The following is a 26241-nucleotide window of genomic DNA, read 5'->3' as shown; positions in this document are numbered from 1 at the left end:
TCCATTTTTGAGAAGGTCAAATTCAAGGGCTTTTAACTACCTTGTGTCATAGATTACTTTGACAGTCTGATGAAGCTTATGAAACCATTCTCAGTAATAGTTTTGATAAATAAAATATGTATAGTTATCAAAATATTCATGGATCCCAGGTTAAAGAACCTTTGTTAGTGTCTACTTGTTGGGGATTTAATAAAAATCTTCAGCCTAGTTTGTTGCTCCATAATTTATATATAATGCTTCTGCTACTACCATCTGTCCAAGAAGCACAAATCTAATCCCTCTTCCACAGATATATGAAGGAAACTATTATGTCACTTCTAGGTCTTGTTTTCTCCAGTTTTAAACATCCTTAATCCCTTCAGGTTATTATCATATGTCATGTTCTCTAGTCTTTTCACCATCCTAATCAGTATTTAAAAAAAAAAGCAGAGGCTTGGAAGGCAAGGCCTCTAATTCATTAAAGGCTCATTCCATCCTCTTTAGAATTATACTCAGTGTTACTGAGTAATAGTCTTTGTCTTCTGGAATATTGTGTTCCAGACTCTGTTCTTTTATAATGACTACTATTCCTAAGTCATATGATACTGACTGTTTTTTTATATTTGCTTTTTTTTTAGTTCCTTGTTCTGTCTCTGAGGATGTGTCTATATGTATGTGAACTGTGTGTTTGTGTGACGTATTTATTTGTAATTTTCAGGCAGTCTGACAATTCTTAGATTATCTCTTCTTAAGTGACCTCTTTTCTGGGTCACTTTTTTTTTTTTGGTTTTTGTGAGGCAATGTAATTAAGTGACTTGCCCAAGGTCACACAGCTAGGTGTCTGAGGTCACATTTGAACTCAGGTCCTCCTGACTCCAGGGCTGGTGCTCTATCCACTGAGCCACCTAGCTGCCCTGGTCCACTTATTTATCTATTTATTTATTCATTCATTCATTCATTTAATTTTTTAGGTTTTTGCAAGGCAAATGGGGTTAAGTGGCTTGCCCAAGGCCACACAGCTAGGTAATTATTAAATGTCTGAGACCAGATTTGAACCCAAGGCCAGTGCTTTATCCACTACGCCAGCTAGTTGCCCCTACTTGGTCACTTATTTTTAATAATATTTTAATTATTTTTTTAATTGGGTGATTTTGTTTATATATCTTAGTGATCTCCTTCAGTTATTTTCTGTTTGTCTAATTTTGACTTTTAAGGCAGTTTTCTAATATCTGTTCTCAATTTTCAAATTTTCCCTTACATTTCTTTTCCTCTAAAGATAATGCTTTTTAATTTTTATTTCATTTCTGTAATTTTATCTCTTCCAGGTAGTCTTGTAGTCCTTTGGGTCAGGACAGTTTTTCCCCTTGGGTTTTCATTTGACTTGTTTGTGAAATCACTCTGTTCCTTAGGGTTTATTTATTTATTTATTTTTGTGAGGCAATGGAGTTAAGTTGACTTGCACAAGGCCACACTGTGTCTAAAGGCAAATTTGAACTCGGGTCCTTCTGAGTTGGGGTTTATTCCTGGACATCTCTCAGTCCACAGTATTTCCTTATGGTGTTTGATGTTTCCTTGGTTTTTCCATGTCAGCAACTTAAATGTCTAGGTTGGGACAGGAAAAGCATTAACCATGCCTTGTTCCTGCCCTCTGGAATTGAGTGTCAGGCCTTATGTGGTCCTGGGTATAGTGGTCAAGCATAGGCTCTTCCTTCAAGGGTCTCCAGGGCTGCTCAGACCCTGAAATCTACAGAGGTCCTCCCTATTGGCACAGGAATCCTGGGCTATGCTCTGTGTTAGATTTTGTACTGGGGGATTAGAGTGCTTTCCTCTTGCTAATGGGCTCAGGGATTGCCAAGTCTGGGCTATACCCATGGTGTTTCTTCTTAATTTATGGCTCCAAGCTTGTCTCTTATATTAGTTTCTGTCTGAGGTCTTTACCCTGGCTTTTAGGTTCTGAGACCACTGCAATCATTCCCATAGAACTTTAGTGTTTACTCTCTACCTAAGGCCCCTCTGCTTTAGTTATAGGCCTGTCCCCTTCCATGGCATACATCAAGTCTCTGCACTGTGTTGAACTACCCTCTCTAGTTACTCTGGAGCCATGTATTTCCTGCTTTTGACCTCCAGTGACTTAACTACTTCAAGATTCCAGCAGTTCTTGAAGTCTGTCTACTGGTGATTGTCTTTCTCTCTTTTTAACCAGTTGATATACTTGAATTTTGTTGTTGTTTTTAGTTGTTTTCAGTTGTGTCTGACTCTTAATGACCCCATTTTAGGGTTTCTTGTCATAGATAGTTACCATTTCCTTTTTCCCCCACTCAATTTGCAGATGAGGAAACTGAGTAGACAGGATTAAGTGACTTGTCTAGGGTCATTCAGCTAAGGCTTCATTTAAACTCAGGTCTTCCTGATTCCAGGCCTGTTACTTTGCCCCAATTACTTTGTCTGAATCATCTCATACAAACACACTTGATGGGTAGCAGGTGTCTGGGGACCATTTCAGTCTGAATTGGCTAAAATCTTCACATTCCTTTACTTTATAAGGCATAACAAAAGGCTTTGCCAAGAACATTTTTAGTTAGCTCTTGATAAAGTTCTGCTAATTTTTAGTAATCAATATGTTGTTTTCTGACTACTTGCATATTATCTCCTTAATAATTTGTCATAGAATTTTTAAAATTTATTTTTATTAAAGATATTATTTGAGTTTTACAATTTTCCCCCCAATCTTACCCCCCCCCCCACAGAAAGCAATCTGTCAGTCTGTACTTTGTTTCCATGTTGTATCTTGATCTAAATTGGGTGTGATGCGAGAGAAATCATATCCTTTAAAGAAGAGTAGAATTTTCTTAGCAATAGAAAACAAGATCTCTGGTACTTACTTTCTGTCACACACTAATGTTTTTGTTAGTATAAAGAGAAGCAAGATGAGAGTTATATAATAATTTAGCCTCAATCTGTTATCATTATCACATCCTTGTTTGGTCAACAAAATTCTTGTAAAAGTGCCTGTAATTTTTAAATAGTTAGTAGTTGTGTGGGTTATTTTCATTATATTTAGTAATATGGTAGTACTAATTAATACTCTGGACATAATAGAACCTCAAAAAACCCCACCAAAATACCACTATCTGGAGAAGTAAATTATAATACCTTATCTTTTTCCTCCTCCTATCTTCTTAGCAGTCATAACAAATTATATTATATTGTGCTACATTGGTTGAATGAAGAAACGACTTATAATTCTGTTTATTGGTAAAGACCTGATAAAATATTTTGGGCCAGAGGCTTCAGAAGGAACTGACTGTGTAATCTGGTGAGAGGGTTTAGTTAGTGTGCTAGGTATAAATTAGAAGAACATTTGAAGTTAACCAGATATGAAGCCTTAGAAAGGCAATGTTCAGAATCTTTTTCCTTTAGCAGCCAAGCATGGTAACTGACCCTTTGGCTGGGGAGAGCTAGTTAGGAAGTCAGCCTTGGGGAAAAAGTCTTGTGTAACTGACATTTCTGTGCTCTCTAAATATGTGGGGGGGGGGTTAACCCCCTTACCACAGTAAAGGACTTATTAAAAAGAATTCTGATTTTAGACAGGCTAAGAGGACATATACCATGAGAATAGGAAGAGATTAGTGATAGTGGTATGTAGTAAAGCAGGGAACAGAAAAGAACTGGAATCCCAGATAGGATTGAGCTGGGATGTAGAGTTTCTAGAGTTGCATCTCTTTATGTAGAGGACAAATATAAATATCTTTCATTAAAACATGTCATTAACCTCAAATTAGAGAAACTGATGGATTGAAAAAGCAGAATGAGAGGTTGTTGGTTTGTTTGTTTGTTTTTTGGACATAGCCAAGATAGGAGGAGAATGTATGGTCCTGAAAACAAAATTGAATATATTTTAAAAAAATTAAATGTATACTTTTTCACTCGGGTGATATTTTCTTAAGAATAACTATTTCTGTCCATGATTCGTTCACTGCGTTGCAGTTGTTATAGTTTTTAAAATTAGGTGCAATTTTTATTTATTTGTTTTATTTTTATTTATTTTTTTGACTGTTACTTTGTTTTTTTATTAAAGATATTATTTGAGTTTTACAATTTCCCCCCCAATCTTACTTCCCTCCACCCACCCGCCATGGAAAGCAATCTGTCAGTCTTTACTTTGTTTCCATGTTGTACCTTGATCCAAATTGGGTGTGATGAGAGAGAAATCATATCCTTAGGGAAAAGACAAGAGGTCTAAGAGGTAACGAGATCAGACAATAAGATATCTGTTTTTTTCTAAATTAAAGGGAATAGTCCTTGAACTTTGTTCAAACTCCACAGCTCCTTATCTGGATACAGATGGCACTCTCTTTTGCAGACAGCCCAAAATTGCTCCTGATTGTTGCACTGATGGAATGAGTGAGTACTTCAAGGTTGAACATCACTCCCATGTTGCTGTTAGGGTGTACAGTGTTTTTCTGGTTCTGCTCATCTCACTCAACATCAGTTCATGCAAATCCCTCCAGGTTTTCCTGAAATCCCGTCCCTCCTGGTTTCTAATAGAACAATAGTGTTCCATGACATACATATATACCACAGTTTGCTAAGCCATTTCCCCAATTGAAGGACATTTACTGGATTTCCAATTCTTTGCCACCACAAACAGGGCTGCTATAAATATTTTTGTACAAGTGATGTTTTTACCCTTTTTCCTCATCTCTTCAGGGTATAGACCCAGTAGTGGTATTGCTGGGTCAAAGGGTATGTACATTTTTGTTGCCCTTTGGGAATAGTTCCAAATAGCTCTCCAGAAGGGTTGGATGAGTTCACAGCTCCACCAACAGTGTAATAGTGTCCCAGATTTCCCACATCCCTTCCAACAATGATCATTATCCTTCCTGGTCATACTGGCCAATCTGAGAGGTGTGAGGTGGTACCTCAGGGAAGCGTTAATTTGCATTTCTCTAATAATTAATGATTTAGAGCATTTTTTCATATGGCTATGGATTACTTTGATCTCCTCATCTGTAAATTGCCTTTGCATATCCTTTGACCATTTGTCAATTGGGGAATGGCTTTTTGTTTTAAAAAATATGACTCAGGTCTCTGTATATTTTAGAAATGAGTCCTTTGTCAGAATCATTAGTTGTAAAGATTGTTTCCCAATTTACTACATTTCTTTTGATCTTGGTTACAGTGGTTTTATCTGTGCAAAAGCTTTTTAATTTAATGTAATCAAAATAATCTAATTTGTTTTTGGTGATGTTCTCCAACTCTTCCTTAGTCATAAACTCTTCCCCTTTCCATAGATCTGACAGGGAAACTAGTCCTTGATCTTCTAATTTGCTTATAGTATTGTTTTTTATGTCTAAGTCCTGTAACCATTTGGATCTTATCTTGGTAAAGGGTGTGAGGTGTTGGTCTAGTCTAAGTTTCTTCCATACTAACTTCCAATTATCCCAGCAGTTTTTATCCCAATGGCTGGACTCTTTGGGTTTATCGAACAGCAGATTACTATAATCATCTCCTGCTTTTACACCTAGTCTATTCCACTGGTCTACCACTCTGTTTCTTAGCCAATACCAAATACTTTTGATGACTGATGCTTTATAATATAATCTTAGATCAGGGCTAAGGCACCTTCTTTTGCACTTTTTTTTTCATTAAGCTTCTGGCAATTCTTGACTTTTTATTTCTCCATATGAATGTACTTACAATTTTTTCTAACTCATTAAAGTAACTTTTTGGAATTTTGATTGGTATGGCACTAAACAGATAGTTTAGTTTTGGTAGAATTGTCATTTTTATTATTAGCTCTCCCTATCCATGAGCAGTTGATATTTGCCCAGTTATTTAAATCTGACTTAATTTGTGTGAGAAGTGCTTTATAATTGTTTTCAAGAAGATTCTGAGTCTGTCTTGGCAAATAGACTCCCAAGTATTTTATGTTGTCTGAGGTTACTTTGAATGGGATTTCTCTTTCTAAGCTCTTCCTGCTGTATCTTGCTAGACATATATAGAAAAGTTGAGCATTTATTAGGGTTTATTTTATAACCTGCAACTTTGCTAAAATTGCTAATTGTTTTCAGTAGTTTTTAGATGATTTCTTGGGATTCTCTAGGTAGACCATCATGTCATCTGCAAAGTGTGAGTTTTGTCTCTTTCTTCCCAATTCTAATTCCTTCAATTTCTTTTTCTTCTCTAATTGCTGACGCTAACATTTCTAATACAATATTGAATAGTAGTGGTGTTAATGGGCACCCTTGTTTCACCCCTGATCTTATTGGGAATGCCTCTAGCCTCTCCCCATTGAATATAATGCTTGTTGATGGTTTCAGATAGATACCGCTAATTATTTTAAGGAACAGTCCATTTATTCTGACACTCTGTAGTGTTTTTAATAGGAATGGATGCTGTATTTTGTCAAAAGCTTTTTCAGCATCTATTGATATGATCATATGATTTCTGATAGATTTGTTGTTGATATAATTGAGTATACTAACAGTTTTCCTAATATTGAACCACCAACCCTGCATTCCTGGAATAAATCCTACTTGATCATAATGTATTATCCTGGTGATAACTTGTAATCGTTTTGCTAAGATTTTTATTTAAGATTTTTTCATCTATATTCATCAGGGAAATAGATCTATAATTTTCTTTCCCTGTTTTAACTCTTCCTGGTTTAGGTAACAGCACCATATTGGTTTCATAGAAGGAGTTAGGCAGAGTTCCATCTTTCCCTGTTTTTCCAAAGAGTTTATATAGAATTGGAACCAGTTGTTCCTTAAATGTTTGGTAGAATTGACTTGTGAATCCATCAGGCCCTGGAGATTTTTTTTTTTTAGGGAGTTCAATGATGGCTTGTTGAATTTCTTTTTCTGAGATAGGGTTGTTTAGGTATTTAATCTCCTTCGTTTAACCTGGGCAACTTATATTTTTGTAAATATTCATCCGTTTTACTTAGATTATCAAATTTCTTGGCATAGAGTTGGGCAAAATAATTTCAAATATTATTTTAATTTCCTCCTCATTGGTGGTGAGTTCACCTTTTTTATTTATGATACTAGCAATTTGGTTTTCTTTTTTTTAATCAAATTGACCAGAGGTTTATCAATTTTATTGTTTTTTTCATAATACCAACTTTTGGTTTTATTTATTAATTCAGTAGGTTTTTTTTGCTTTTGCTTTTATTAATTTCTCCTTTAATTTTTTTAGAATTTTTTTTTCTTTTTTGGGGGGAGGGGTTTAGCAAGGCAAATGGGGTTAAGTGGCTTGCCCAAGGCCACACAGCTAGGTAATTATTAAGGGTCTGGGACTGGATTTGAACCCAGGTACTCCTGACTCCAAGGCTGGTGCTTTATCCACTACACCACCTAGCTGCCCCTAATTTTTAGAATTTCTAATTTGTTATTTAATTGGGGGGATTTTTTTTTAGGTTTTTTTTTTGCAAGGCAAATGGGGTTACATGGTTTGCCCAAGGCCACACAGCTAGGAAATTATTAAGTGTCTGAGACCCGGATTTGAACCCAGGTACTCCTGACTCCAAGGCCAGTGCTTTATCTACTACGCCACCTAGTCACCCCTTAATTGGGGGATTTTTGATTTGTTCTTTCTCTTATTTTTTTAGTTGCATGTTTAGTTCATTGATTTTCTCTTTCTCCGATTTATTCACGTAAGCATTTAGAGCTATAATACATCCCCTGAGAGTAGCTTTGAATGAATCCCATAGGTTTTGGTATGTTGTTTCATTATTATCATTATCTAGGATAAAATGGTTAATTCTTTCTATAATTTGATTTTTTGGTGGTTAATTCTATAATTTGATTTTTTGGTCCACTCATTTTCTAAAATGAGGTTATTCAGTTTCCAATTTGTTCTGGGTCTATATCTCCTTGGCCCAGTATTGCATATGACTTTTATTGCATTGTGATCTGAGAAAGATGTATTCACTTTCTGCAGTTGATCATTAGGTTTTTACGTCCTAGTACATGGTCAATTTTTGTATAAGTTCCATGTACTGCAGAGAAACAGGTATATTCCTTTCTATCCCTGTTTAGTTTCCTCCATAAGTCTACCATATCTAATTTTTCTAACAATCGATTTCCCTCCTTAACTTCTTCCTTGTTTATTTTATGATTTGATTTATCTAGATCTGAGAGTGGGAGGTTGAGGTCTCCCACTAGTAGAGTTTTGCTGTCTATGTCTTCCTGTAGTCCTTTCAGCTTCTCCTCTTAGGTGTAATTTTTAAATGATGGAAAGAGCATAGGACTTAAAAATTAGGAAACATAGGTACTAACCCTGACTCCCTAACAAGCTATGAGATCTTGTTTTAGTTATTTAACTTGTCTGTGCCTCGGTTTTTTTTTAAATCTATAAAATAAAGAATTTTACTGAATGATCTCCACAAACTTTCCAGCTCTTAGATTCTATTATTCTTTGTTCTGAGATCATGTTTTTACAAAGCTAGAATGCTAACACATATAGTAAACCTTCATTTTGATTTTACTTTGGTTAGAGATCTTTAGGTGTTTTATCTTGATTAGATCTTTAATTATAAATTTTTAGATTAGATTTTAGTTTCCAAGGAGAACTTTATCAAAAGGCATATAATAATATATTAAATGCTTGTAATTAGCTCTGTTGTGGAAATTGTGATTTAAATATAATTTAACATATGTTTTGTATGTGAATATTCATTTGAAAGTTATTTAAATGTGTGGGGTAAAATTTTCATGTGGAGGGTTCATTTGCCACATAGACTCCACCAAATGCAGAGGAATATTTTTTTGACCTTTAGAACTAATATCAGAGAACTTTGAAAGAGGGTTATTAGTAACATAAAATGTCAAATTGATTTTAATGTGTTTGTAACAAAGAGTATTTTTTTTTAAGGTTTCTGCAAGGCAATGGGGTTAAGTGGCTTGCCCAGGGCCACATAGCTAGGTAATTATTAAGTGTCTGAGACTGGATTTGAACCTAGGTACTCCTGACTCCAGGGCCAGTGCTCTATCCAGTGTGCCACCTAGCCGCCCTCAGAGTATTTTTCTTAATAGTATTTTATTTCTTTTCCAATTACATGTAAAGATTCAGCATTCATTTTTCTAAGATTTTGAGTTCCCATTTTTCCCCTCCTTTCCTTGCCTTCTGCTTTACCAAGACAAAGCAATCTAATGATATGTTATACATATACAATCATGTGAAGCATATTTCCACATTGGTCATGTTGTAAAAGAAGAATAAGAAGAAAAGTGAAAACCCATGAGAAAGGAAAAACAAAAGCCAAAAAGAAGGGAAAATAGTTTGCTTTAGTCTGCCTTCAAACTCCATAGTTCTTTCTCAGAATGCGGTTAGCATTTTCTATGTAGAATATTAACAAAATAATTAGATTTACTTAAAAAAGCAAGTTTAGGCTTGATTTAGGAAAAACTGCTAACTATTCAAAAAGAATGAGCTCCCTCAAGAGATTGTGGGTTCTGTCTCATTGTAGTTCTTCAAGAAACGATTAAGTGACTACTTGTTGAAGAATATTAAAAGATTTTCTTTTTTTTCAGTGACCACTGAGATTTCTTGTAACTCTAAAATTCCGAGATTCTATAAGGAAAAAACTTTCTAATTATTAAAATTTTCCAGAAATAGAGAAGCTGCCCTGTTTTATGTAGTGAGGCCTTCATCACCATTGGTCTTCATCTGAAAGTTATATGTTTGCTTGTAGTTGGGAATCATAATTTGGGAAGAATAAAGATTTAGTAGTAGTATTTTCTGACTCTGTGATTCTATGAATCTCAGTTACTTTATGAATTTTATAAATTCTATGCAATTTCTATGAATTTTTGTAATTTTTAAATATAAAGGTAAATGAAGCAAGGTATAGCTATCAAGGATTTTATAGAGAAATAATTTAAGTGGTGGTTAGGTGGTGTAGTGGATAGAGCACCGGCCTTGGACTCAGGAGTACCTGAGTTCAAATCTGGCCTGAGACACTTAATAATTACCTAGCTGTGTGGCCTTGGGCAAGCCACTTAACCCCATTTGTCTTGCAAAAACCGAGAGGGAGGGAGGGAGGGAGGGAGGGAGGGAGGGAGAGAGAGAGAGAGAGAGAGAGAGAGAGAGAGAGAGAGAGAGAGAGAGAGAGAGAGAGAGATAATTTAGTCATATAACATTCAAAAAGTAATGCACTGTTGGAGACAAACTGAATCTGGAGCTCAGGGAGTTGAGTTTGTATCTTGTAGTTTACTAATTATGTCATCTTGGGCAAATCATCTCAACAACTCTCTAATCTTTGGTTTTCTTAACTGTAAGTTAAGGAGGTTTGACTTTATTGTTCTGAATCTGAAACATCATATGCACCTCTAGTAGTAAAAACAAAGTGATAAAGAGTTTCAAGGAAGGAAAGATCTTAGAGGTCAGCTCACTGTTAGACAAGCTGTTTTTTGCTTTGTTGTTCCTGTCACACAGTTAACTTTCATATAATAGTTGTTCATTAAATGTTTGTTAATGTTGAAATCAGTAGTACCATCATTTTTTAAGTTTGCTAAGATGAATTAGTTTCAATTTGATTCATTCTAGAGATCAGGAAACTAAAATAATTCCCTTTCTCTCACCTTATAGTTTACTGAAAAAAATTGGGACTATTAACCAAGGGTTTCATCTCTATTACCCTTTTCTTCTGTCTCACATGAAGTGCTGACTCTTCTTTTTGCTAAGGCTAACCCCTCCCCATGCACAAGTGATCTCATTCTGTCTTATTTTCTCCCAATAGAGTGCCTCTTCTTTCATCTCCAATTTCTCACTTTTCGTCAGTCTTTCCTGTCTCCCCTTTCCTCAGAAACTCTTTCATGACTGACCTGTCTTTACTATCTGTCCCATAAATCTCCTTTTTTTTTGTGACTGTTAGAAGACCATCTACAATGGGTGTCTCTACTGTCTTCTCTCTCCATTCTGACTTCCAACTTCATCATTCATTGAAAAATGTTCTCTCCAAAGTGACTGATGATCTCTTAATTGTCAAATCTAAAACCCTTTTTTGTAATCATCCTTTTTGATCCAGCTTTTGACATTGATCACCTTCTTTTTCTTGATACACTCTTTTCCTTTAGTTTTTGGAGCACTACTTTGACAGCTCCTTCTCAGTCTTTTTTAATTGGATCTTGCTAACTGTGAGTATCCTATAGGACTCTGTCTTCAGCTGTGAGTCCCTGGTAGGGCTCTGTCTGAGGCCCTCTTGCTCTGTACTCTTTCACTTGGTGAGTTTATCAGCTCTCCTGGATTCAATGATTATCTCTATGAGATACTTATAACTTTGTGTCTAGCCTTCACTTTTCTTTTTTATTTATTTATTTTATTATTCTTTTTTTTTTCTAATTCCATGTAAAGATAATTTTCAGTATTCATTTTTGTAGTCTTCTTCTTTCCACCACCCTAGGATAGCAAGCACTCTGATATAGGTTAGACATATACAATCATGTTACGCATATTTCCATATTAGTAACACCGTGAAAGAAGAATCAGCACAAAAAAAGGGAAAACCATGAGGAGGGAAAGGCAAAAAAAAATTTTTTTAAAGGTGAAAATGGAATATTTTGATTTGCATTCAGATTCCAAAGTTCTTTCTCTGGATGTTGATGGCGTCTTCCATTACAAATTTTTTAGAATTTTCTTTGATTGCTGTAGTGTTGAGAACTAAGTTTATCATAGTTGATCATTGCCCAGGGTTGCTGTTAATGTATACAGTGTTCTCCTGGTTCTGTTTACTTCACTCAACATCAGTTCATTTAAGATTTTTTTCTGAAATCTGCTTGTTCATTGTTTCTGATAGAGCAATAATATTCCTTTATAGTCATAATCCTATAACTTGTTCAAGCCATTTCCCATTTGACAGGCATCCCCTCAATTTCCAATTCTTTGACACCACAAAAAGAACTGTGGTAAATATTTTTAATACATGTCTTAATACAGGTCTTTTACCCTGTTTCATTATCTCTTTGGGATACAGACCCAGTAGGGATTACTGGATCAAAGGGTATGTACAGTTGTTTTGCCTTTGGGCATAGTTCCAAAATAGCCTTTACCTTTCTTAAACTCCCTTAGAAATCTGCAAACTCAGTACTTGCCGAATTGAACTCACCTTTTTGCCCAAGCTCCTCCTCTTCCTAACTTCCCTACTGCTGTTGAGGGTAGCATTAGCCTCTCAGTCCTCCAGGATACAACCTAAGTGTCCTCCTTGTCTCTTCACTCTCTGACACTACCACCCAGGCCCCCCCCCCCCCATCCCCAACTACCAATTACTTTATGCCTGGTCTTTGACAGAAGGTGTTTCCTCTCCCTGCCATGACTGTCCCCGCTCCAGATATACTCAGCTGCTGTGGTGATCACACACCTCCTCTTGTTTATTGAACTCTACTGATTAAGACCTCCAGGATCAGATTTAAAGTCTTCTATGTGCCCCCCCCCCCCCCAGTATTCTGACACTTCCCCCCCCCCTCCACCCCAGTGTCCTTTTCAACAAGATTGTTCTTCTTTTGATTCCAGGCACTTTCACTGACTGCCTCCATGCATGGATGTTTCTCCCTCATCTTGGCCCTCAGGATTCCTTTAAGGCCCAGAGAGGGGCAACCATAGGATGCCTTTCTCAAGTCCATCTTAATTCTGTTCATTATTTCCAATTTATCCTGTAAATAACTCATTTCTGCCTCATCATCGAATTATCTTCCTCTTTGCAAAAAGTTCTGTTTTTGACCTTGCCTTGTATCTCCAGCACTAAGCAGTGTCTGGCACAGTGGGTACTTAATAAATGGGAGGAAAACTTTTTTTTCCCCGTAAAAACTCTGATACTCCTGTCAGGTTGGAAATGCATCTCAGTTTGGCAATTAACATATACGCTTTGCTGGAAACTATTACTTTGATCCTTTAGAAACAGATCTAAGTTGTTTAGTTTTCAGGTACTCTTTGAGACCTTTTATGTCTATCTTGTGTGTTTGATAGGGAAAGGCTTTCTAAATTGGCAAGTGTTTTCTAGTTAAGAGTCTCAGTCCTCGACTTACTTAAAATTTGATTTACTTTCTAAAGATTAGTAAGAATTGAGTTAGCAGATTAAATTATTTTTTATTTTATTTTTCAAGGTAATGGGGTTACTAAGTGACTTTCCTAAGGTCACACAGCTAGGTAATCATTAAGTATCTTAAGTCTGCATTTGAACTCAGGTCCTCCTGACTCTAGGGCTGGTGCTCTATCTCCAGAGCCACCTAACTGCCCCTCTGATTTTATCTTTGTCATTAAATTTCAAAAGAATGTCCTTGGACAATAAAACCTATTAATGCTTTTATAAGATATTTAACATAACTGGCTATTTGTAGATTAGTGTCTTATGAATTTGTATAGTGAGTGTAAACATTGCAGATTTTTCTTATATTTACTTAGTTGATACCGCAGTAGTCAGTTATTAATTCAAATTCTATTCCAGAATGCATATTTTCTTTTTCTTTACAATTAGTAAGATCAGCTAATAATATTTATAATACTTGAATTTATGAAATGCTTTACATAAGTTGTGTTTTTTGATTCCATCAATCTTGTGAGGTAGCATTTGTGGTGATTCTGAGTTATGATGTGCTCAGTCTCTCCTATGTTGTCCAGGACAATGTTTTTTATGGTCCTTTTCTCAATCTTTCCACATTCCATGATGCTCAGGTACGCATTGCCAAGAGACCATGTCAAGCTAATGTGGGAGAGGCTATTTTCAGGGGATTGATTTTTCAGCTTCCCCAAGTTTTGAGAACCATCCCCTAAATAAGATGGGCTGCACTGGTGGAGGGAATATCTGCACCAGTGAAATCACTGATTCTGGAAAAGAAGCTACTAATTCTATAGTGCTTCTAAAGTTTAATTTAGAAAAACCCTCCACCTCCTACTTAACTATGTATATGATGTGAATAGGTCAACTTTGAAAGGTTTCCTCTGAGTAGAAATTTTTTGTTTTTTCAAGTTCTTTTGGTGTTACCACTTTTTGTAATGAAGTTTATGTGATCGTGCTGTTCAGAGGGTGGGCAGCATCCTACATGTGATTCCTCTCCATCCTTACCACAGCCCTGTGATATAGGTGCTTGAATTAGAGCTGTGACAAGCCTTGCCCAAGCTCCTTCAGCCAACTAGTTCTGGGTTTTTCCTGACTCCAAGACTAGCCTTTTCTCCTGGACCATAATACTCTGCTTTAATATTTAGAAAATGATGGCTTTTAGATCTTTGTTCTTATTTTCATTTCGACTTCCATTATCATTATAATTAGGTAGCATTTACTCAGTGCCTGTTATGTGCCCATCACTAGGCTAAGCATTTTATAAAATATTTTACTGATTTTCAAAAAAAAATGCTATTATCCTTATTTTACAGTTGAAGAAAATGAGGCAAATAGGTTAAGTGACTATCGTAGGGTTAGTCAACTAAATATCTGAGGGGAAGATTTGAACTCAGGTTTTCCAGGCTCCAGGTCTAGAGTTCTAGGCACTTTGCCACCTCACTGTCATTTTACTCTGAGAATGCCAAAAAGACAAAGCATCCTTACCAAAAAAAAAATTGAAAGCTATTATACAAGCATAGATATACTTTTTAAAACTGTAATAAAGTATTAATCTGTGAGTTGTTGAAAACTTAGTGATTGCACATATGTAGCAAGAGCTACATTGTAGTAGAGCTTCCTGACTGCTGACACTCTTTTCATGACCAAAGAAGTTATAAAATTAGACACATATGCATTTAATATGTTTAGTATTTTCAAGATACAGAGGAACTTGATTTTACAAGGAAAATAATAACTTGGCTGGATCCATACCACCACTGCAATCCCTGCTAGAGGGAGGCCCGGCAGCTTTGAACTTTACAGACCTTTTGAGCTTAGGAATCCAAACAGCAGTGGATTAAGCCTGGCCAGTGTCTGTACTAAACCTAGCTTTGGAATAGAGAACCTCAAGGACAGGTGAACCACAGAGCCTAAATTGGAAACCTAACATTCAAAATTCTTACTCTGATCAGAGGATAGGATCTGTGCACAGCCCTGTTCATCCAGTCTGGCTGAGCTAAGAAAACTTAGTCTTTAAAAGTTAAAAGTAACTGGCAAACATTTAAACACTCTTCTTCTGCATTCTGTAGGCTAAATAATGATAACATAGTAAATAAAACCTTTTTAATTCATAAGATCCTAGATTAGGACCTAGGACCTTCTTTAGGAGGTTATTTAGAAAGCTGTAATGTTTAAACATCATAGCTAAAAGCCACAAAGCATAATATTCTTAGTGCTTTAGGGACAGCTAGGTGGTATAGGATATTGGGATTGGAATAAGGAAGACTATCTTCCTAAGTTTAAATATGACTTCAAACATTTTCCAACTGTGAAACATAGCAGATCATTTGACTCCGCCTCAGTTTCCTCATTTGTAAAATGAGCTGGAGAATCACTGTCTTTGCCAAGAAAACCCCAACAAGGATCACAAAGTTTTAGACATGGCTGAAGCAACACGAAAATAAAAATACCCATTTCACATAGGGATAGGGATCTGAAGAAAGTTTAGTGATCTTTCCTCACCTTTAAAAGACCTTTGAAAGAGGAAATATGAAATGCATATATTCTGCACACTTATTATGGGTGTCCTTTGTTTTCTTCCATTTTACTAGTGACACTAGAAAATTTATTTAATAACTTGAGTTTTCCTGTTTAGATTTAAGATTTATATTGTGAGATTCTCAAAATCCATACATGTTTTTGCCTCTTAAGTCCTAGTTACTTGTGCATTCTTTCTCTCCTTTTTTTCTATGTACATGCAACTTTCTTTTGAAAATTATGATTCTCAGGCTCTTATTGGTAGAAAAGCCATGGCAATGTCTGAGGCTACTTTAACCTTGCCAGAAAAAAAAATCAATCTGGAAGGGGAAGACTCTCAGGGTTTCTGGCCAAAACAAAAACAATTGCTATTTATATTCACTCATTTCTTTCTTAACTAGTCTTGGTTACCAAATGGGCATTGCCTCAGTCAAACTGAAGCCAGTGTTAAAAACCTTAGCTTAAAAAGATCAGTCTCCCCACTGTATGTCCAGTTGTCCTGATTCATATCTGGCCACTGGACCCTGATAACTCCTGAAGAGAAAATGAAGCTAGTGATATAGCATAGCCCCCTTCACTCAAATCCAATTCTTGTACTTGTCTTGGCATCACTTCTCAGATGTCATAGTCTTCTAGGAGAAGGAAAGACAAGCAACACACACAGATACTCATGCTCATATGTTTATGTGCATATCCTTCATAAGATTCTGTTCCTCTTTTAAGAGTTCATGTTAACAAACATTGAAGTGCCAAAGTATGGTCCTGGGGATGCGATGATGATGATGATAAATGATGATAATAACGATCGTTAATATTAATATAGTGCTTACTATGCTCCAGGCACTGCCCCTAAGTATTTTGCAAATACTATCTCATTTGATCCTCACTATAATCCTGTTATCTCTTTTACAGATGAGCTAACTGAGGCAATCAGAAGTTAAGTGACAGGATCACACAGCTAGGAATATTTAGAGGCAGAAAGTACCTTAGAAATAATCTAGGTTCTTGATTTTATATACTCATTTCAATTCAATTTAGATATTTATTAGACAGATAACCACTAGATAACTGGGGATACTAAGCACTGGGGATACAACAACAAAAAGTCTCTGCTATCAATGACCTCACATTCTATTAGAATAAATAGAAAGTAATTTGAAAAAAAATTGAGCTGATTATGGGGGGGGTCCATAAAAGCTTCATGTAATATATGACACTTGTTTAGATGGAATGGGAATAGCTTCCTAACAAGGGCACCACTGGGCAAGGACATGGTATGGAAGGTCAGGTACTGGGAATGGCCAACAAGTCAATTTTTAGCTAAAAGTGCATGAAAGGAAGCCATAAGAAATAAGCCATGAAAAAAGGGTCACAGAGACCACAAGAGGGGGCCATTGGGAGGATTTTTAGTACAATAGTAACATGGTCAGAACTGATGTTTTAGGAATATCATCTTCACAATGTGTGGAGAATGGATTTAGAAAGAGACTAAAGGAAAGTTCTATTGGGGGTGGGGCTGATCCAGTGATTGTGTGGAGAAGTGATAAAGGTCTGAACAAGGATAAAAACCATATGAGTAGAAAGAAGGTGACTAAATTTCAGAGGTAAGGGAGATAGAAGAGTCAAAGATGACACCCAGTGAATTTTCTTCTCACATTGATTTCAGTTTTGTACCTCCTGATCTGTAGCAGTGATTTTTCATTTATTTATTTATAGAATCTGAAACAAAAAATAGTGAATAGTTCTAAGCTTTAATAAATTTTCTTTTAAATGCTGTTTATATGTTGTATCTACAATATGGTTTATTTAAACTTTTTTATTTAAAGTTTTGAGTACCAAATTCTATTCCTCCCTTCTTCCCTGAGATAATAAGCAATCAGATATGGGTTATACATGCCATAACCTGATTTATTAAAAGTTTTTAAGTGTATCTAGTCTTGGTGAATGCACCTCTGTAGTTGATATATTTTCACCTGACTCCAAGGCCAATGATCTATCTACTGTACTACCTAACTGCCCCTTATACTTTTTTTGATGATATATATTCTGATACATGATCTGATATTCATTTATTGATATATAAGACATCTCTCTTAATCTGATCAAAGACCATGACAAAATAAAAGACCCATTTCTTTATCGAGTATATATCTTATTCTCATGATGGTTAAGATTATCTCTTATTGGTAGAAAAGCCATGGCAATGTCTGAGGCCACTTTAAAAATCAATCTGGTAGGGGAAGACTCTCAGGGTTTCTGGCCAAAACAAAAACAATTTCTATTTATATTCACTCATTTCTTTCTTAACTAGTCTTGGTTACCAAATGGGCATTGCTTCAGTCAAACTGAAGCCAGTGTTAAAAACTTTAGCTTAAAAAGATCAGTCTCCCCACTGTATGTCCAGTTGTCCTGATTCATATCCGGATCAGCAACATCATCAAATCCCCAGGACCATACTTTGGCACTTCAATGTTTGTTAACATGAACTCTTAAAAGAGGAACAGAATCTTATGAAGGATATGCACATAAATATATGAGCATGAGTGTCTGTGTGTGTTGTTTGTCTTTCCTTCTCCTAGATATGGCAGTAAAAAATTATTTTGGTCATTCCCCCCCCCAACACTGCCTCACATTGTACTCATTTATAATCTCCTAAAGTGCAAGTCTGATCATGTCACACACTCCATCTCCCCACTCTGCTGCCTCCCCGTGACTTGTTAGATGAAATTTAAAAATTGTCTATTTAGCCTTCAAAGTCTTTCATAATCTGCACCCCCCCAGTCTTCTTACACTTTATACCCACTATTATGACACTCGCTTCCTTAGTATTCCTCTACCCCTTGAATGGAATTCTCTCCTTTCTCATTTTGGCATCATGGCTTCCTTTAAGTCCCAGATAAAATTCTACCTTCCTCAGGAAGCCTTTCCCAACCCTTCTCAATGTCTGTTGATTATTTCTAGTTTATCCTGTATATAGCATATTTGTACATACTCTCCCATTGGATTGTGAACTCCCAAGAGCAGGGATTATGTCTGACCTTCCTTTGTATCCCCTGCCCTTTACTGGAAGCTCTTCTTGATCTATTCAGTGGTCAATCCCTCCTACCTCAAATTATTTCATATTTCTCAAACAACAGCGCCTTCTATGTGCTAGGCAGTGTTCCAGGCACTGGAGATACAAGTACAAAGAATGACTTGTTTTGACTCAAAGCAATTTTACATTCAAATGGAGAAAATGAAGTGTATTTAAAGACATAGCATAAATATATTTAATAAACACATTGACATACACTTATATCTACACACATATAACACATAGTTAAAGACAAAGTAGTTTGTGTAGGAGTACACTAAAGGAATCAAGAAAGACTTCTTGGATGAGCAGAACCAAAAAAACACTGTATATCCTAACAGCAACATGGGAGTGATGTTCAACCTTGAAGACTCGCTCATTCCATTAGTGCAACAATTGGGAACAATTTTGGGCTATCTGCAAAGGAGAGTGCCATCTGTATCCAGATAAAGAGCCATGGAGTTTGAACAAAGTTTAATTTATAAAAAAAAAAATATCTTATTGTTTGATCTTTTTATTTCTTAGACTTTGTCTCTTCCTTAAAGATATGATTTCTCTCTCATCATACACACAATTTGGATCAATGTAAAATATGGAAACAAAGTAAAGACAGACATATTGCTTTCGGGGGGTGTGGGGGAGGGAAGTAAGATGGGGAAAATTGTAAAACTCAAATAATATCTTTAATAAAAAAGAAAAAAACTTTCTAAAAATATGTTATCAATAAAAAAGAATGGGAAGGATAAAAAAAAAGACTTCTTGCTGAAGCTGGTGTCTAAGGGATAGCTGCTACAAAAGGCATGGAGACTAACAGGGGGCTTGAGGAGGAGGAGTAATATCCAGGGATATTGGAAAGATAGCTTGGGGCCTATTTGTGTAGGAATTAAAGTTCTAAACAGAAGAGTAGATGTTATCCAGAGGCAACTGGAAACCAATGAAGTTGGTTGAGTAGGGGATTCACATTGTTAGCATCAGCATCAGTGTCATCTGGGCTTATGTAAAATTACTTTGGCCACTATGTTAAACGGAATAGAATGTTGAGAGATTTGAGGTAGGAACATCAATTAGGAGCTGTTCAGATGATCTGGGTGGGAGTGTTGAGGCCTAAAACTGAATTCATAGCTTTGGGACTGGAGAAGAGAGGTTAGATTCTAGATGTGTTCCTGAAGGTAGAAAGTGAGGGAAAATTAAGAGCCCAAGATAATGTTGAGAATATAAATCTGAGACACTGAAAGGATGATTGTGCTATTGGCAAGAAATAAATAAGGCAAGTTTGGAAGAAGGGAAGGTTTATAGAAAAAGGTAATGAAGTCTATTTTAGACATCTGCTTAAGATGTCTTTAGGGTATCCAGTTTTTATATGGTCATTTACCAGTTAGGGTGGTGAGACTAAAGTTTGGAGGAGAGACTAGGGCTATATTACTAAGGTAATAGAGTAGTGGACCTGGAGTTGGCAAGAATTGAGTTCAGATCAAGCCTCACACACACTGCCTGTGTGACCCTGGGCAGATCACCTCTGTTTGCCTTAATCCACTAGAGGAGGAAATAGCAACATTTTCCAGTATCCTTATGAAGATGATCACATGGACAGTATGGTCTCTAGGGTCAAAAAGAATGACTATAACTGAACAACTCTGTGTGTGTGTGTGTGTGTGTGTGTGTGTGTGTTATCTAGACAGAGATAATAATTAAGTCCATGGGAGCTAATGTTGGAGAAGAAGAGGAAGGGGCATCTTGGGGAATACCCATAGTTAGGGAATGGATGGATGATGAGACAGCAAAAGAGACTGAAGAGTTACGTGGGTATGGAATCAAGACAGCAATAATGGGAAAATCCAGAAAGAATAGAGGTGGCCAACTTTGATTGATTGAATGACATTCATTAATGTAGATGCCATCAAAAGAAGCATGGTCAGGTTTGATAAGGTACAAAGAACCAGGCCTTTGGAAAACATCTGCCTATGGAAAGAAAGCATAGTCATCCTAGTTTGCACACTAGGATAACAGTGTATATTTGATGGAGTAAGGATTACTCTTTTGGTTAACTTATTGCCATCCAATTGAAGATAGTTGAGTTAGGTAAAAAATTGTTTTAAAATAGTTATTCAGAAGATTGCATTTTTTAAATAATAGGAAAATATCACTCTTTTTTTAGTTTTTTTTGGGGGGGAGGGTCAAAGGCAGTGGGGTTATAAGTAGCTTGCCGGAAACCACACAGCTAGGTAATTATTAAGTATTTGAAGCTGGATTTGAACCCAAGTACTCCAGGGTTGATGCTCTATCCATTGCTCTACCTAGCTGCCCTGAAAATGTGACCTTTAATCTTCACTATGATTATCATCATCATCATCATCACTGGTTTTTTAGTTATATTTCCTTGAGTCATTTGATTTTCTTCAGCTTGACTGGAACTGGTGGTCTTAAGTTGAATAGCTTCCTTTTTTATACTGCCTTGAAATCTGTGTAATTATACTTTCTTGTACAGTAGTTAATAAGCAAAGTATCTTTTTTATTTTATCAGAAGGTGAAATACAGAACTTAGCATTTTAAAAAAAGCCTTGAGGCTTATGCTTTATGTAAACATCAGTTTTACTCTTAAAATAGAACTTATTTTTTTTCTAATAGGGTAGTTCAGTTTTAGTAAAAGAACTTTTGAGTTTTTAAGAGCATAAGTGATTTCAATTAATTTTTGTTTGTAATGAAAAAAAACTTATTTGTGCTTAAACCTTGAACTTGTCTTAATAAATATCTAATTGTATAGGGCAGCTCGGTGATGCAGTAGATAGAGCACTGGCCTTGGAATCAGAAGGACAGGAGTTCAAATCCAGCCTCAGACTCATACTACCTGGGTGACCTTGAGCAAATCACTTAACTCTGATTGTCTTACAACCAGGGTCATCTCCAGTCATCCTGATTCATATCTACCCACTGGAGCAGAAAGTGAGATTGATGACTTAGTCCACCCCTACCCCCACCCTGAAATCTAATTTATGTGCTTGTCATCACCTCCCTGATGTCATGGACCTCTGAGAATTCAGGACAAATATCATCATCATCATCGGCATAGGTGTGCATGTGTGTGTGTGTGCGTGCACACAGATAGCACACATACAGACACACACACACACACACACACGCATGTGTGTGTGTGTGTGCGTGCACACAGATAGCACACATACAGACACACACACAGACACACACACACACACACCCTTTAGGTTGTCTGATAGCTGTTATTGTTCAACTGTTGTGTCTGACTCTTTATGATCCCATTTGGGGTTTTCTTGGCAGAGGAGTGGTTTGCCATTTCCTTCTCCAGCTCATCCTTACAAATTAGAAAACTGAGACAAAAAGGGTAAAGTTAGATTTGATTTGAATTTATGAAAAGAAGTCTTCCTGACTCCCAAGTCAAATGCTCTAACGACAGCACTGCACACCACTTCCCTGTCAGCTTCTGGTTAAATAGTGATAAGATAGACAAGAAATAAATGGAAAAATTGAGGTGGTTGAAATTCCTTATTAAGTTTTCTCTAACCCTTTTAGTTTATTCTTAAGGAAATAACATAGTGTTAGCAAGGAAAATTCAATTTATTGGTTTAGGTTAATTGGAGTAAAAGCAAAAGCTTTTGTCCTTTGCCCTTAGCACTTTCTGTTTAGATGAAAACTTTTAAAGAAAACCTTAATTTTGTATCATTCATTGAAAGGCAAGTGATACTTTCATTTAAAATGTAATGATATTGTTGTAGAGGCAGAATGATTTTTGTGACTAGTGAATATGAGTTCAAATCTCAGCTTTGCCTCTTATTATCTAATTGACTTGGATAGGTCTCTTAATCTTCTGAGTTTTAGTTTCCTCATTTGTAAAATAAAAAAGCTGGGCTAGATTGATTTCATTGGTTTCCTCTCTCTAATCCCCATGATCCTATGTAGAATTTTTAAAAATTACAAATCGAGTAAAAACCATCAAAATGTATTTACCAAGCACATGCAGTTTCTCTTTTTTCTTATTGTACTCTATTAACATAATTAATTTTGTTTTTTTTATAGGATTCTTGCAGCCTTTCTTAGAAGCTTGTAGCAATGTAGTATTTTTCCGTACTTGTTCTGTGCTGCTCCGACATCCTAAACTTGATCTTCAGATATTGGAAAAACTCAGCATTATACTACAGAAGCTCTCCAAAATCAAGTAAAAACTTTGTTAATTTTTGCTGTTTTTCTATTTATACCTCTTAGTAGCCTTGTTGATTAAGTTAAAATTAGACAGATTTAGACCTTTTCATTAGTTTTCTCAAGAAAATGTTTTTTCAGTAGAAACAGTAAAAGGTAACAGAAAGGACTCTGATTTTGGTGTCAAAGAGCATATGGTTGAAACCATAATTTTTCTTATTGCCCACCCATATTATTACCCTGGGCAAGTTACTTTCCTTTCTTGGGTGGCCTGTTCTTTTATCTGCATTGAGGGTGTTAGATTCCATCTATAAAGTTCTTTCCAGCTCTAAGACCTGGATCCTAAAAATCTTCTTAAAAATATTTTCATATTCCAAGTATCTCAGTTGTAGTGGCTCCTTCCTGTGCTATCAAAGCAGATCACAAACCTGTCACTTTGCAGAATCTTTGTGAAAGTTGTTAGGGCCAGAAGATGCTTGTCTTTGGACCAACTCAATGATGGATAAAGAATTTTGAAACTCATAGCAATTTAGTATCCCATAGTATAAAGTTTTATTCATGTTTAAACTCAGTGAGAACAAGTTATAAATAACGTATGTAACCTTGTATGAAATCTGATTTTTGTATGTGTTGCCTACTTTTATAATATGTCTATTTGTATGCCTACCTTTATAATATGTCTATTTGTGTATGTTGTGCATAAAATATGAATAGTATACTTTGGCAGTTACATCATCATATCATTTCCAGGTTTTAAAAGGTTACCTTTTTTTACTATTTCTTAATTAATAGTAAGGGTTAAATTAAAAGAATGGTGTCAAAGTCAAGTAGGAAGTGATCCCTGCTAGTATCTGCATATTGATTTAGGAAACCACAAATTAACATTATATGTGTTGTATATTATATGTTCATCTGTTTTGTTAAACATTTCCTAATTTCATTTAATCTTGTTTTTTTGAGGCCAGTGGACTATAGTTTGATACTTCTGGTATAGAGGAGATATCCTGCTGCAGTGGAAAGAGAGCCTAGATGAGGAGTCAGGAGCAGGATTCATATCTCACTTGTCTTACTAGCTACTCCTACCTACTTTTTTGGGTATATCACTCAATTTCCCCGAGCCTCAGTTTCCTTGTCCATAAACTCTTGGCTTCATATACATTACTATTAAATTCCATATTTTGGAGCTCATACCCATTTCAAACTTAGATAAACAATTTGAACAAAGTTTGAATAAAGGGCTAGGAATAATATGATACTCAAATCTTTTAGTAAATCTTTGAAGTTGAAAAGATGCAAATTTTATCTTTTTATCTAAATTGGTGGGTATATATGGTCATTTTCTGTTACTCCTATAAAATAAATGTACCATGGCAAGAAAATTAGAAACATATAAAATCTAATTCTTATTACAGATGAAAATGCCTGGAAGGTTAGTGGGAGAAGTGAGTGGGGGAGAGGTGACAAATGCTTGGAAGCATCCAGATATTTTCGAATTTAAGTTAGATGTAAGAAGTTAGATAAAACATGGTAGTCATGTTTTGTTGTTTTTGTAAAAAGGAAGTACATAACTCAAAATAACTAGTAATTATTAAATAATATTCTGAATTGGAAAGTCATCAGAGTCCAACTTCCTCCTGTGTAGGAATTCCTTCTAACATGATCCTTAATGACTGATCCTTGTATCCTTGGCTTAAGTAAAGGAGGACCTACTATTTCCCAAGGCAGTTCTATTCTTCATCCTAAATGTTAGGAATTTTTTCCTTATATCAGTTCTCAGTCTCACCTCAGCAGTTTCTGTTGGTTGATGTTAGACTGTCCTCTGAGGTCAAATTGAACAAGTCTAATCTAATCTAATACTGAATACAACTGTTATATTCCACCTTATCTTCTCTTCTTTAGATGAAATTTACCCGGTTCATCCACCTGATGGTATTGTATCAAAGTTGCTATCTTCTGGACATTCTCTTCTCCCCTGCCCCAAAGTCCACAATTTTTCAGATTCCTTCCAAAAATGCAGTGTTCAGAATGGAACCTAGTACTATAGATACATGATCAGGATTCAGAACTCAAACAAATTTTATTGCCTTCATAATTCTAGGTGTTAGTTTTTTCCTATATGTAGGCTGAGATTTCGTCCATTAATAGTCAAAGGACTATTAATGACACTATTGACACTATGATTCTTAAGAAATTCTGTTGTTTTTAATTTTTAGTGTTATTAAATAATTATCATTTCTTATGTCATTATGAGCATTGCACATGTTATTAATTCAATTCAAAAAATATTTCTTACAGGAGTAATAAGAAGTTGTTTGAACTCTTTACACTTCACCTGATGCTTCAAGAAATCCAGAGGACAGCAAATCCAGAGCATATTTTTCTTTGTATCAATCTTAATTCAACTCTCTTCAATTTGGGTTTAACTAAATGCAGCTCTCTTGTCACTGCTGCAAATTGTTAGACAAATTATTTTTTTTATTTTCTATGCATGTTACTTATTTGTGAAAATTGAAAGATTAACCAAAGTGACTAAAATTTTGCTTAGTAAAGTTATAAGATGTAGCATAGTATTGTTTATCATGAAAGGCAAATAGACAGCATTTTAAATATTTTTATTTTTTAATTAAATAGATATTGTGGAACTATTGGAATTCTCCTTTTCAAATACAGTGATACAACCAATATAATAGACTGAACTTTCAGAGTTCATGGCACTTGAAAAGGTTACTTTTGTACAGGTCTTTTCAGGAAAATTATTTTAAAATTATGTAATTCTGAATAAAGTTCTTGTTAATTTGCAAAGAGGGTTTGAATTTGTTGTCTTTCCATTTTCTGAAATAAATTTTTTGAAACAGAACTCCCTTATTAATATCTAGGAATGCCTGTTTGTGTTTTTTTTTACTAAGTGTCTTTGACTTATCATAAAGAGCTTCTTCAATAAGAGTGGTCTTCTAGTATGATACACATCATTAAGCATGTATATATTATTCATGCCTCTTAAGTATTTCATAGCTTCTGATTTCATCAGAATGACTGTTCTCTCTACCAGTGGAGATTGCAGCTACTTGCTTAATAGATGATCTTAAAGCTGACACAGATTTGACTGTGGCATAATCTTTCTCAAAAAATTAATCACCTGGGGGCAGCTAGATGATACAATAGATAGAGCATCAACCCTGGAGGAGGACCTGAGTTCAAATGTCACTTCAAACACTTGACAGTTAATAGCTTTGTGACCTTGAGCAAGTCACTTAGCTCCATTACCTTGCCCCCCCCCAAAAAAAAAATTACCCTAAGACCAACTCTTGTCTCTGCAAAACTCTACTTGGAAAACAGACTGTGTTATTGAGACTGTAATCAAAGCCTCTATCTTCAGTAGACCCTGCCAGAATTTTACTGGCATAACAAGAAGAGGCACCTGAGGAGGATCTTAGAAGCAATTGAC

General features: G+C 35.7%; 1 protein-coding gene across 6 annotated transcripts in view; it reads left to right on the top strand.

Annotated features, from left to right (window-relative positions):
• The window catches only part of CCDC138 (coiled-coil domain containing 138), a 75472-nt gene extending 49823 nt beyond the window's left edge, over positions 1–25649 (top strand). Inside the window, exons 12-13 of one of the 6 annotated variants that reach the window (XM_074192156.1) lie at positions 22677–22815; positions 25092–25649. In XM_074192156.1, the coding sequence (XP_074048257.1) occupies positions 22677–22815; positions 25092–25257 (305 nt within the window). In that variant the 3' untranslated portion in view covers positions 25258–25649. The remainder of the gene's footprint in view (positions 1–22676; positions 22816–25091) is intronic. The other 5 variants (XM_074192153.1, XM_074192154.1, XM_074192152.1 and 2 more) reach the window with 5 other exon arrangements.
• Positions 25650–26241: the final 592 nt, after the last annotated feature.

This window comes from Macrotis lagotis, chromosome 6 (genome assembly GCF_037893015.1).
Source record: "Macrotis lagotis isolate mMagLag1 chromosome 6, bilby.v1.9.chrom.fasta, whole genome shotgun sequence".
Lineage (NCBI taxonomy): Eukaryota > Metazoa > Chordata > Mammalia > Peramelemorphia > Peramelidae > Macrotis > Macrotis lagotis.
This window is presented reverse-complemented; position numbering and strand designations above follow the sequence as displayed.